Source organism: Lingula anatina, chromosome 1 (genome assembly GCF_051362555.1).
Source record: "Lingula anatina isolate TDL-2025a chromosome 1, LinAna3.0, whole genome shotgun sequence".
Taxonomy (NCBI): domain Eukaryota; kingdom Metazoa; phylum Brachiopoda; class Lingulata; order Lingulida; family Lingulidae; genus Lingula; species Lingula anatina.
In genome coordinates this window covers 21163501-21176651 of record NC_141767.1, presented here as the reverse complement: position 1 = coordinate 21176651, position 13151 = coordinate 21163501, and the positions used below count along the sequence as shown (strand labels likewise).

The following is a 13151-nucleotide window of genomic DNA, read 5'->3' as shown; positions in this document are numbered from 1 at the left end:
TGAACAGTATAATTGTAACCTAGTCAACCATTATTATTATTATTATTATTATTATTATTATTATTATTATTATTAATTTTTTGCAGTCACTTCTGTTTTTCATACTGTATGCGTCCCGTCATAAACGTAGGCCTACTTGGAAACAGGTACATGTAATATGGTTCTGAACTGAACAAATTACTCAAGGCGATTTTATTTGAACGAGACCAGTGACAAAAGTATCGGTAATTTCGTTAAATCACACAGACTATGTGGATGATGAAAATTTTACTTACATAATGCGAATATCACTTTCAAATTGGTTTTAAAATAGTTTATAATTGGTAAATATCTTTATTGCACGATATTATTCTTCTCATCCGTTACAAAACACCCAAGCTGTTAATGCTGTTAATCCTTGGAAAACAATAATAGTGCTTATTTTGATATCGTGTCAAGGTTTAAAACAAACTTCAGCCAACTACAACTGATCCATCTGGATTCAAGCTAGCTATTGTCTTGCTAGTTACCATGGACACCCAGGTGTCATCAGATACTTCCGTTTGGCGGGCATTGAAAGTCCATCTGTAAAATATAAATACAATTTTAATTACAATTGTGTTAATTAAAATTAACATACTAACAAATTAAAGAAAAATTTAAAGATACTTTTTTTTTTACCTGAATAGGAATAATTGCATTCTGATTTCTATCAAATTTATCATGATTCAGCAATTCTAAACGAACTCTATTGATTTGATGGATTTTCAATATTGGTTTATACACTGTATCCTTTCACGCCAGAGAAATAAAATTATTCCTCTGATAGATTATCTGATTTTAAATGGGAGAATATCGCATTTTCGTATACTTTTTTTATGGTATCCAGATTTAAATCCAGTTTTTTAATAAGCTGGTTTCTTAATCGAAAAATTAGAACGCGATTATGTTCTTACAACTGTTTGTTCCCTGCAGCAGATATCGTGGCAGCTTTGACCACCAAGCTCTCAGCTCCGGCGGAAAAGAGTCCAAAAAGCTTACTGTCCTTTTTGTCGTAGAAGACTTGCACATCCTTTATGTTTCCTAATGCTTGCGGAGCAATTGCTATTCCCTTGATAGGTGCTCCAGAATCTAATGTGTCACTCTTCCTAATAAAGAGAAATGCCATTAATTCATCTGCGTCAGTTTGCAAGACACACGTGTGTTTATTATTCTGTACCACATTTGGCCCCGTTTGCTAAGTCAGCAGATAAGTAAGGTGTTATTATATATTTGGCCGTATTGTTCCACTTGGCATGCGACTTGCTTTTCTCTCGCAAATGTTGTTCTTTTTTAAATCAACACAACTAAAAATAGTAAAAAAGATATTAAGTGACCACAATAATAAGATTACTTGCCCACTAAGCTCTAGAACATCTGATAATCCATGCTCCCCGACTAATCGTATTTTGACCTGGCCCTTGGTACTGTTAGAAAGTGTGAGTTCTACAGCATAGTTGAATCCTAAAGCCAAGTAAATTATTGATCAAATGAATAAACAAATAAATGACATTATTTGGATTTTCATTTTGATGAAATGCGTACTAAACCAGCAAAATGAAATTTCACATTTGCCTCTCTGTTCGAAGGTTTTGACCGCTATCAATTTTATTCAAAAAAAAAAAAAAGTTGTAGTTTGTAAATTGTAAATACATATATAGCTATACCCAAACTTCAGACGACGGTAGAAGTAAAGTGTTACTACGGAAACTTAACAAAACGCGACACCTTTCCATTTATTAGTTAAAAAAGATATCTCTTGACCTTTTTACCCTTCAAAGACCATCTATTATCTATTATCTATATGTGGATGTTTATATGTGTGTACATATATAAACCTACCACAATAAGGAGAAGAAGAAATTGTTTTCAAATACAAATTTCCAGTAACTTTGTACTTGTCTGCATAGTAACCCATCTGTGAACATCCTCCTGTAGACCAACTGCAGTCCAAGCACCCGCCTCTATTAAATGCGTCCTTTTAAAAAAGAAAGTAAAATGGTTATTTGAGATTGTGTGTCCTTGCATGAACTGCATATATATTTGATATTGGCAGTTTTCAGGGCTGCGTTTGATTTTGTGTGTTATTTTAGATCAGTGAAACTGGCAAATATATCTTGTTTATTCAACATTGGCCATTAAAATTTGGCATATTTTGCATTACTTTAAGGTTGAGTATGTATCTGTTATTCCCGTATGAGACGGTGCTATGACTGAATACGCAATTTGTTTCAACCTCCCCTCCTTGCACAAGTCATCTATGCTTACCCAATCTGCACATGGGTACGACGTAAACAGACAATCAGAAACCATGGAGTCCACAAATACAAGTATGGCCCTTTTGTGACTGCATGCTATGGTGGTACCTGCTCCTACAAATGAGATTTTAAACATGAAAATTCTCTTTATCTAATAATAATAATAATAATAATAATAATAATAATAAAAATAACTTAAGGAATTGAGCGGCGATACCCCCGCCGGATATTGTACCACCAGCGAGATTAAGTGCACTCAAGTCCAGTGGTAGCTGTTGTGGATGTGGGGACTGTGGAGAATATGTGGGGGCTGGGACGTTTATGAGTTGCCTTTCATGTGAAAAAGTCGGACCAAGGTCAAACTGAAGGCTACATAAAGTTTCTAATATATGACCGTAATTTAAGTTCAATAACAACTATATAGATGTCTCCCTTTTGCTAGGAGATACAAGGGCCAAATAAATTACAAAGGGCATTTTAAGATCGACACAAACAAATATTTTTTTCTCAGAAAATTTTCTTTTTTTCAAAATTTTGGTCCATTTCACTTTGAAATGAAGGTGTTAAGGTCAAATTCAAGGTCATAATAGAAATCTCCACATATAACTTTCGGTCAGGCTTCTGTAGTAACTATATTCTCATATTTTCTACTGTATTTTCTTCGGTTTGGGAGATATTTAACATTTGATTTTCAAATATTTTGACAAAGGTGCATCAGACGAGCGCCACACCTATCCATATGCATGCACCGACAGATCCCAATATCTAGGGGGTTCAAATTGACCTAATTCCAATAGATGAGGACACAGGTAGTCTAGTCTAATAGTGACTAGAAGCGGTAACGGTGAAATACATCCGCCAGCATGACGCCGGGCCGGTGGAGCCGGACGAAACGGGTCGGGACTAAATCCATGAGTATACTGACAGCGCTCACGCTGGTGGTACTACTAATGGTGAAAAAATATTGACGATGATGATAGTTCATTGAGCTCTACATGGAACAATATTAGACCTACATAGGTCAGTTCTCTACAGTAAAAAAAATGTTAAAAAAATAATAATAAACGTGCAATCTAACACATAATAGTTAAATCATTTGACAATTAATTGTACGTAAAAGATTACCTTGAAAATTCCCATTGAAAAGTTGTGCCAAACTGCCCCTGATTGGATTCCCACATCCGGGCTGATATCCGCCTCCATTGGGGTAGAAATCCACGTCGCCAACTGGCAATCTAAGACCAGCGCCCCCGGAGGTAATGGAAGCCCCATTGGAGTGGATAACATCTACAAACTTGGCGTCGGATTTATCAAGGCGGACTATGGGAGGGTAGCTCTCAAAGAAAGGCCCAGCCGGATCTAAACCTGATTCAATAGTAGAATCACGTATCGATGTTATACTTCATTTTTTGCGGGAAGCATTTTGATTTATTTAACTGTCCGTGTGCTTTGGTTTATTCAAACCATTTCCGAGAATTAAAGAGTTAAGTTCATCGTTAATTTATTTGATTCTTTCGCATCGCCAGATTGACAATATTCTGTTGGGATGAAAACCCTATTTCCATATTCATTTTACATCATTATTCGTTCTAAATCAGACTGAGATAATTACGGAAAACCGGATAATCCGAAAGAAAGACTTCGCTTTCATGGCACTTCATTCATTTACCTGTAATTCTAGCGATCTTTCCACCTAGATATGCCCCAGCATACCCCGATATATGAGCACCCAGACTGTGTCCTAACAAATGGATCAGACTATGCTTGGATTTCATCTTGCTGACCATTAATTTAACCATCAAACCTATTTCTCTGCCGACCAGGCGCGTGTTAGCAGTGGCTTTTGGATAGTTCGGTGCCTTTGCTCCGTTTTCCCAGTCTACGAGAACGACGTTCATCGGTCCCTAGATTACGAGAAATTGGAGGAAAAGCTGGAAATTCATAGTATAGTGATAAATATGATAACATATTATTATTACATGCATAGCCATGGCTGTATACACTGGAAAGGATGAACAAAGGGAACGATCAAATAAACAACATACCTTGCAATGTTCATTTGTTTGCAGCACACCACATTTACCCATATAAAATGGCGTAAACCGGTAAACTAAAACATAATTTGTTGCACTTGTATCAATTTATCAATTTTCACTGAAAAGCAAGAGGGTTGTTTGCATTACAAAAAGCTAACCAATATCTATGTTGTATGTTTCCTTTCAATAACTTGATATCATACTGTAAGCTCCTAGATGAAAACTCAACCTCAGTTTACCTGAAGAGGGCCTTGTGATATCTGGAAGACCCCCGCTAACCTAAGATCAAGTCGAAGAGTAAATCATAATTCCATTTTATCTTCGTTTAAAACAACTGAATAAATCAAAAACTGTATTTTTGATAATAAATAACCACTCGAAGATGCCAAGTATAAAGTTTGGGTGAATTAAATTATCTATTATTTTTCTTTTATGTATCGTCTATAAAACTTAAACACAAAGTTGTTGCAACAGTTTACTGTTAAAGCAGGAGTCACTAAGTGTTAACTATCCGTGTATTTTTCACTTTTTATATAACTTGTTGAGGAAGGCAGCAAATTTAGCGATACATATGAGCTTATAATAACTTCAGGATGCTGTTGAAATAAGCTTTTTATTGATATGCAACATGTCAGTATATCTTGGTTGGTTAAGAAGACAGCCAACGTCCCCCCTCCCCCGCATCTTTCCGCATCCTTAAAAACATTTGGCGGGGACAGGGTATCGAAGGTACTAGATTAAATTTTCACAAAATTAATAATTAGATAAGCTGTTACGTATTTGCCATTGGATATGAGTATTGTTATGCCTGTCGCCTGATTGTAAAATTGATTGCTATAAAGTACGTGAAACTCGGTAGACCTATAGTATTTACTATTTATTTGCATAATCACACAGTATGTACTTTTAAGAATTTAAAAATGTTATTAGTGGTAAAAGCACTTGGAATAGCTCCCAATATCTACCTTGTTCTAGGGTGGCAGATGTTTTAGGCACATTTTCCAGAAGATTGACCATATTTAGCCATAGACATTATCTGTGAGTATCTAGTGAAAAACCAATCTGTAGCCCCGGTACATGCTGTAGAGGGTACCCAATATCCCTCCCTAATGGAGTCCAAACACCTTTTCCAATGGGAACGGCCTCTTCAAAATATTGATAAAAAGTATGATATATATATAACAAATGAAATATATAATAAATACGCTCTTGTCAGTCAAAGTAATTTAACTTACCACTTTCAAAAAAGCATCTACCATAAGTTTCATCCATGACGCATTTCTGCTATCTGTGAATCCGTGGGTAATGAATTTCACAGGGAGGTCTTTATTGAAGGATGAACTTTTTAGACTTGCGCCTCTGTCACTGTTAGATATGTTTTCTGGGACATCTGGGTTGTTACGGGTGTACAAAAAGAAGCCAGTCCCTACTTCGTCTGGATCTGAAGGGAGTTCGTTGTAGGCGTTGTTGAATGGAGCGGAATTGTTAAAACAGCCAACTCTTGGATAACATACCGACTCATCGTCGGCCCGCCTCTGACGATTATTCACAATTTCAACTACTTCTGGATCGGTTACCTCACGAGCGTCTGCAAATGAAATTAGTTGATTCTAATACCAACACATAGTCACGATAAAAAGAATGATGATATACAAATTATTCCATCTTTTTATTTTTACCTCACAGTTTACATAAAAAGCAGAGTTGAATAAAACTTGGCCTCTATTATGAAAAAGCACAAATCTTTCAATCACTGAAATGAACCAATTCAAGATCAAAATAAAGTCGAGTTTCCAGCTTTAATTTTTGGAACGCCTAACCCCAAACACCGTCTCTTTTTAACTCCACGAATCTGTACATGCCCATGAACAATTTAATAAGACATTTGGGTCTTCAGAAAGAATTAAACACACACACACACACATGCAAAAATTGAATTATGACTTACGTAAATACCACAGTGACTGAAGACACAGGATCACTACCATAAGGACACGGGCCATGTTAATCGAGAGGCCGGAGTTCGCCAGACACGATCCACGTGAGATTTTTAAAGTTGGTATGCTGTGTCCTCTTATCAGACCGTTTTATTTTTCTAACGGATATTACGTCTGTAGACGACGCGTTTTACTAGCAAGACACCGTCAGGTGACAATTCTCAAATTTGGACGTGCCTGATAAAATGCTATCAAACAAACCGGAGTTTTGTCCTGGTTTTAAAAGGAAAGAAAAGTAGAGTAAAACCCTCGCACGACATGATCACAAGCAAATGTTTTTTTTTTGTTTTTTTTTGTAAAATAACCGAGTTGAATTGTAACGAGAAACGGTTTTCGAGAAACTATAAGATTCTTTCATCCATTGCGCAAATACTATACACTTCATGCCTGGCCAATAAACTTCTTTGTAGTTTAAGAAGATAACAAACATATAGACGTATTTTATTTGAATTTGCTTGTTAAAACATGTAGGCCTTTTATTCCCAGGGATGTTAATAGCCTTAATCTAGTTTATGACCAAGCCTTAGCACGCACAGGTGTAAAAGGTCCCTAATCTCAATGTCACTAGTTTCCGTAGTTGGGAGGAAAGCCCCCATCTGTTGGGAAAGATATAATCTCTTGCCACAGGGGTCGCTAGTGGTCTCTTTACTACACTAGAGACCCCTGTATTAAGAGAGGGTAGGAGAGACGTACAGCAGACAGCCCGCAATCAATTATGAACTGTGGAGGGTGACGTGCTTTACATTGTAACTTGGCATAAGTTCTTACGAATTAAAAAAAGACCCGCAAGTTGCTGAATATATTCAATATATTTATCTCTTAAATCCATTAAATCAATGGAATATTTTCTTTTTTCGGTCGTTTCATAACCTTCACCTTGCACCACTTTTGCACCTACTGTGACTATAACATATTATTTTGTAAAAAATAAAATAAGGAGTGTTCAGTAAATGGAAGAAATAAAGACTACTACATATTTAGTCAATACTTAACTATCTAAAGCAACAAAAAACTAAGTAAGACTACATTTCTGAGACCCTGGGTTTCATGTGACCAATGTACTACAGAGATAAAATAGTTATACATTTAGTATTTGAACAACTAAAGCACCATTTGAAAGACTTAACAACGTCAGCATTATGGGCCAGGTAAGGTCAGAATCACCTATTCCTGAATCCTGGTAAAACTCATATTCAAGAACTGGATTTCGTGGCTGTAGGATTCGAGTTTTTCCATCTACGCTAAATCTGATAGTTCTAAAACACATTCATTATACTTCTGATCAAATAAATACACATTTCATACACTGAACAACATGCAAATGGTATAGCTGTTCACTTTACATAAACTATATTTTCTCTGCTTCACATTCATTAGTGAAATACATTTATATCCAAGTCACTTTCTACAACATGCAACCATAATAAAGTAACTCACCAGCCTAAATCAAAGTAAATGGACCCATAGTTCTGTCAGATATTATACTCAAAAGTTTAAGAAAAAAGTCAAGTCTGAAACACTATTGTAATAGGCAAGTGTCAAAAAGGACATTGACTGATGTTTGATATTTTACATTAACAACGTAAATGTAAGGAGTTTACTCTGGTCGGCAAATAACAGTGTCACTTAAATATCCAGCATCCTAGAGTGCAGTATTACAATGGTTTCTGTCCATATGTATCTAATGGAAATAATAGTTACTAAAATTAAATAATGTGAGACTTTAAATATTGTTTGAGCATTCTATGAAAATTGTTAACTAGACATCCATTCCAAACCACATTTACCCAATTAATTTTTCCAAATGGCAAAGGCAATAAAATTTAGTTCATAATAATCTCCAGGAATAGAGAACAAAGTTATTTGCCATTCTCCCAACAAGTTGCAACAAAGTAATAATATTACTAAAAAGAGTGAAACAAGCAATGTTCAACTTTTTCCTTTTCACTTATCATACAGATGTAATGATAACATGTTTGAAACCAAGTACACTACCTGTACAATTCACTTTGAAATAAATAATAGTGATATAAAAAGCTGAAAATATATGCACTATACTTCAAAAAACACAAAAAAGTATATCATTCTATCAATGAGATGTTATTATTTGATTTTCTTTTCTTCTTTTCCGTCCTCTTTGGATGTCTGTTTGTTCTCTGTAGATTTCTCATCCTCTTCACTTGTCTCCTCCAGTTTCTCTGGGTTATCTTCATAACTGAAAAATAAATAAATAAATAAATAAATAAATCACCATTTGACATATATAATTACTCAAAACTTAAAGCTTCTGAAGCATGTCATGTAACAATATTGGTGTGAATTCACACTTTAAATTGTCTTACAGTGGACAATGACGACTGACACAAGGAACCAAAATTTAATGAGAGTTCTATTATTAAAAGTGTCAGGATTTGCCAGACAAAGATCGCAATTGTTAAGATTCCCAAATTTTAGATACATAACTTATTTTTTACACTGCATATTTCTTTTTTAAAGAATTACTACATAGTTGATGACAAAAATATCACATACAACTTGTTTCAGTATTCATTATCAGACAATGTGATTTATACTAAAACATTTTTATTTTAAAAACTGTAACTGTAGCTGTTATCTACTTACGCAAACAGTTCTTTAAGTTCCCCTCTTACAATGGCAGTTATGAGTGGTGCACCAATACATGCAGGCACAAGGTACAGCAAGGCCGGCTGAAATATTCAATTACTTATCAAAAATGCTCCACCAAAGTTGCAAGCAGACACATATTTTCTTTTCTTTTACAGAAAGAATGTCTATACATAGAAAGGGGTTTTTGCAAATTAGTTTTGTGCAATCATGAGGCATTGAGATGAAAAACTGAATAAGCTTCTAATAAAATATTGAATCTTGACTGACTGCATCAATAGAAAGGTGATATTATTTAGAGGTACCTGGAGTACAGCAAATAACAAGAACAAGGTTTATATGTTTAGGAAAAGACCTGACATACCTGTGCATGCTTGAATACATGCATGATGAATATTGTAGTCATTAGGCCCAGGAAATATGCTGCAAAACTAGTGTAGAAATACACCTTGCCACCCTTCTTCAGACTGAAAAAAAGGCATCACAAATAAAGTAAAATAAGAATTCAGCATTAAAGAGTTCTTAAAATCTAAAACACCTGAAAATGAATTGTTTAATTTCAGATCATGTATAAAAAATTATACAATCTAAATTTATTAAATTAAACAAGTTTTCATGGATTAAAAAAAGAAAAATGCTACCATTCAACTAGCTCAATGAAACAGTGCATTTTTAATGATCAAATAGCAAAGAAAATTATAAGTAATGCAACAGAGAAGCTGTACTTTTTATACCTGACATCAAATCTCAGTAAAAGGGCAATAAATATGCCTGGAATAACAATATCTCCCAGTCCTAACATGGCAAAATTATTAGCTGCAAGCCCCTTCTCCAGGAGATCCTGAGGAAACACCACTGAAAAGATGATAACCTAAGTAACTCTCACATACACAATGTTTTAAATCACTCATCTTCTCAGACAAAATAAAATGTACAACTGATAATATTTCCATGAAGAACTTGTATAGGTAATGAATGTTAATCATTTCATAAAAATGTAAAAAAAAATATATATATATATATTTACTATTCAGAGGCTACTTCCATTACAATAAGAGCAATGCCCATAATAGCGTACAATGCTTTGTTTCATTCCATTATCAATTGTTGTTATTATTATGCATGTTAAAAAATCTGGTTACTGTGGTAAAAACAATAGCCAAAAAAAAATTTAAAATCATTTAAAAAATAAAATTGGTACATTGAATGTTGACACTGATGCACTTACATTTGATTGGCGCTTCAAAGGATTTGGCAACAGTGACCATGACATTGGTTCCAAATACCTGTAATACAAATAATACTGCAATTAACAAATATTTTCTAATTCTGAGCAACATTTACTCTACAACACAATTCTGTGCAATCCTTTTAACCAATATAATGTATGCCTTAATGAAATACAGAAACCCTATGGCATAATTTCCAGGCAAAATATTAAAACTTAAGCACTATCTCAGCAGATCATACAACTGCAACTTCTATCTGTGGGTATCCAGTCAAAACCCGCTGTTGTCCTCTACAGTCACTGAGGAGAAACAGGTGCCTTTAGACTGACTTCTTACAGTTAAGATTCCTAATTGCAATGTCTGCTGAGATAATACATTAAAAGTTTTTCAAAACTTGACTAAAATGCAGCCTAGGTTATTCACCCAACTGTCCCATTTATTCAGTGTCTTCATATTGGTACAAGTCTAAAAAATAGTCTGCAATTTCTTTGAATGGCTTATGCTACCAAAAGAGCTTGTGATATGACTTCACCAAGCTAAAAAAACTGTTTTTACCAATTCCTATGAATACTAACCCAGAATATGTCATAAAGAAAGAGCCCGCCTAGAAGTATACAGCCTGTGCTGATTCTGTTCAACTGTAGCAGTTCTACGCCATTGACAGCAAAGGCAAGCCCAAACAGGTTGTTGGCAATCCAGTGCTGTAAAAAAAATTAACATAATTTGTTTAAAAATCACAACTTTTATCAATGTCAATCATATGGCATCTGCAAATAGAATATAATAAAAGAATTAGGTGGACAGGTGAAAGTTGTAAAAACTGAAATCCTGAAAATGTTGATTGCAATTTTGTGTGGTATTTGGACCATATGGGGGAAAAAAAACATCAAAATAAAGACTGAAAATCCCGAAATCAGGCATAATCCCAGAAACTTTCACCTATGTAGGTGTAAACATGTTTCATCAATCCTATATCAGACATTACAAAATTGTTTATAACTTTATTAGGAGTGAGCACAGCTTAAAGTGAAATTTCCATTAAGCATCCTATATGTTTCTTGTTCTAACTATCATTATAAACCAAACAATTTTGTTGAAGTGAAACTTATGCCATGTGCCTCACACTCTCACCTTCTTTAGCAGGTACCAGACACCAAACCCAGCACACAAGAGAAGACACACAAGATCTTTATTGTTGAACTCATAGTCCATGAGATCTGTAATAGGAATAAAATTTATCAAGGATAAACAATAAGTGTGTTTTCTCTGCTATCTAAAGAAGAGGTAATTACTTAATATGTTATAAACATTGAAGATATGAATTAATTTTCTATTTTGATATTTTATTATATTTAATAATAATAATAATAATAATAATAATAATATAAAAAGAAAGGAAATTCTATATGGACCACCAACCTTCTCTCTTTTCTTTATCTTTCCCTCTTCTCAGCAGTAAGTGATACTGCTCATCTGGGAATGCTGCTGGGATCAGCTTGTTCACTACAGGGCTATAGGGTTAAACAAATATAAAAAGGGCTCATTTACACATGGTCTTTCAATAAAAAAATTTATCAAAAAATTTCATTACATAGACAGCTACTGTGTGACCCTTTCTATGTTTTGTTGGTAGTGCATTGTCAAATTATCTACATAAAGCGGTTTAGAAAACTATTTGGTTCCAGAGATTAAAATACTTACAAAAATGAATACTGGTGAAAACTAAGATCTTGATACCATGAAGTTATGCCTGGACTACATTTTCATACAATTATCACCTCTTTCTAACATACCTTAGGATGTGCGCAAGGGCAAGCACTCCAAGGAAGAAAAAATAAAATGTCAGGAGTAGGTTGATGTACTCTTTGGAGAAAATCTGGAAAATTAAGTCAGACTATCTATAATGGCATATAGAAACACAAGAGTATGTTGGTTCAGGCAAGGATGGCAAAATTTGCATATGGAACTACACTTTTTTTCATTTTTGTTTAGATCTTTTAAACATCTTCAACACGCATTATTAACATTTTTTGCATCACAATTCTATTTTTTGGCATGTTTTATTTACAAGTAGGCTAATTTTCAATTAACAGAGCAAACTTATCAAACAGATGTCATTCACATATTTTGACAAAAACATAAGAGGCATTACCTTAAAGAATATATATAACCCCAAGAGGGTGCAGCTGGCAATGATGGGAAACATGGCTGCATCTTTACTTGACATCGTTTCAGGTTTTTCTCCAGATTCCTCAATGAAATAATGGGGAAATAAATATACTTTGCGTCTAATTTTCATAAACAAAAACGACAAATTTCAGCAAGCAACTGTCTACTTTAAAAACCTTGCCATATGGCATATGTCACCAATTCTGTTCACGTTGGCATGAGTGGAATAACAAATAACTCATGTGTAAAAGCAAATCTAGCAGAAGTAATGTGAATGAAGTTGTTGAAAAATGCCGATTTCGTTCGCATGCCTTATATGACTTAGATGTAAAATCAGGGAATTTATCGATTAAATGGTCTCCTTGTATTATTTTTATTATTTTTTTTTTACTGTTTAGCAGGAATAAAAACGCCGGCTGCTGCCACTTACCTTTTGCTCCTTATGGTACCTTACGGACCTAAGTGATCCGAAGAAAATTGGCAGTAATGCCATCAAAACTAAACTTCCATACGCAACCGCCATCCCCTCTGGCGTTGCTGGTATCTTTGCTGTGCCATTTGTCTCCGGTCCTGGAGAAATATCGGTCAAATTTTCAACAACTTCTTTCAGCGTGGTGTCTCCCATATTGCTTACTACTTGGTACTCGTGTATTTCTCGTGTTGTTCAAAGAAAAGCGAGATCTGAAATTCAATGAATTATTTCGATTAAAAGTACGAGAAAAAGAAAGATTGAATATACTGTTTGCTGATTATAATTGAGAGTATCCTTTATAAAATATAGATAATAAAATTTGTCACTTTTTGTCGGAAGTTTAATAT

At 34.4% G+C, this 13151-nt stretch overlaps 3 protein-coding genes across 3 annotated transcripts; all 3 read right to left on the bottom strand.

The window, feature by feature from the left end:
* Positions 1 to 313: 313 nt before the first annotated feature.
* On the bottom strand, positions 314 to 1180 carry LOC106176649 (uncharacterized). Its single transcript, XM_013559117.2, has 2 exons — positions 936 to 1180; positions 314 to 564 (listed from the first exon to the last, which is right to left on the bottom strand). The coding sequence occupies exons 1-2, from the start codon at positions 1145 to 1147 to the stop codon at positions 453 to 455; spliced, it is 324 nt and encodes a 107-aa protein (XP_013414571.2). The 5' UTR covers positions 1148 to 1180; the 3' UTR covers positions 314 to 452.
* A 63-nt stretch (positions 1181 to 1243) lies between these two features.
* On the bottom strand, positions 1244 to 6337 carry LOC106176646 (pancreatic triacylglycerol lipase-like). Its single transcript, XM_087001992.1, has 7 exons — positions 6261 to 6337; positions 5548 to 5900; positions 3946 to 4180; positions 3402 to 3641; positions 2287 to 2390; positions 1861 to 1996; positions 1244 to 1482 (listed from the first exon to the last, which is right to left on the bottom strand). The coding sequence occupies exons 1-7, from the start codon at positions 6313 to 6315 to the stop codon at positions 1244 to 1246; spliced, it is 1362 nt and encodes a 453-aa protein (XP_086858118.1). The 5' UTR covers positions 6316 to 6337.
* A 762-nt stretch (positions 6338 to 7099) lies between these two features.
* Positions 7100 to 12996, bottom strand: LOC106168773 (signal peptide peptidase). Its single transcript, XM_013547948.2, has 11 exons — positions 12763 to 12996; positions 12316 to 12414; positions 11957 to 12039; positions 11583 to 11674; positions 11295 to 11380; positions 10739 to 10864; positions 10163 to 10220; positions 9669 to 9789; positions 9299 to 9401; positions 8932 to 9017; positions 7100 to 8524 (listed from the first exon to the last, which is right to left on the bottom strand). The coding sequence occupies exons 1-11, from the start codon at positions 12955 to 12957 to the stop codon at positions 8413 to 8415; spliced, it is 1161 nt and encodes a 386-aa protein (XP_013403402.1). The 5' UTR covers positions 12958 to 12996; the 3' UTR covers positions 7100 to 8412.
* Between the last annotated feature and the right edge of the window lie 155 nt (positions 12997 to 13151).

What these genes read in the sequence shown, in the direction of transcription:
- LOC106176646 (XM_087001992.1), bottom strand. Translation starts at nt 6,315, where the DNA reads ATGGCCCGTGTCCTTATGGTAGTGATCCTGTGTCTTCAGTCACTGTGG. An exon ending in TCAGTCACTGTGGTATTTAC is followed by an intron (nt 5,901 to 6,260) that starts GTAAGTCATAAT and finishes TTTCATTTGCAG; the next exon opens with ACGCTCGTGAGGTAACCGAT. An exon ending in TAGATGCTTTTTTGAAAGTG is followed by an intron (nt 4,181 to 5,547) that starts GTAAGTTAAATT and finishes CTCGTAATCTAG; the next exon opens with GGACCGATGAACGTCGTTCT.
- LOC106168773 (XM_013547948.2), bottom strand. Translation starts at nt 12,957, where the DNA reads ATGGGAGACACCACGCTGAAAGAAGTTGTTGAAAATTTGACCGATATT. An exon ending in GGTTATATATATTCTTTAAG is followed by an intron (nt 12,040 to 12,315) that starts GTAATGCCTCTT and finishes TTAATTTTCCAG; the next exon opens with ATTTTCTCCAAAGAGTACAT. An exon ending in AGATAAAGAAAAGAGAGAAG is followed by an intron (nt 11,381 to 11,582) that starts GTTGGTGGTCCA and finishes TTCCTATTACAG; the next exon opens with ATCTCATGGACTATGAGTTC.
- LOC106176649 (XM_013559117.2), bottom strand. Translation starts at nt 1,147, where the DNA reads ATGGCATTTCTCTTTATTAGGAAGAGTGACACATTAGATTCTGGAGCA. An exon ending in GCTGCAGGGAACAAACAGTT is followed by an intron (nt 565 to 935) that starts GTAAGAACATAA and finishes TATATTTTACAG; the next exon opens with ATGGACTTTCAATGCCCGCC.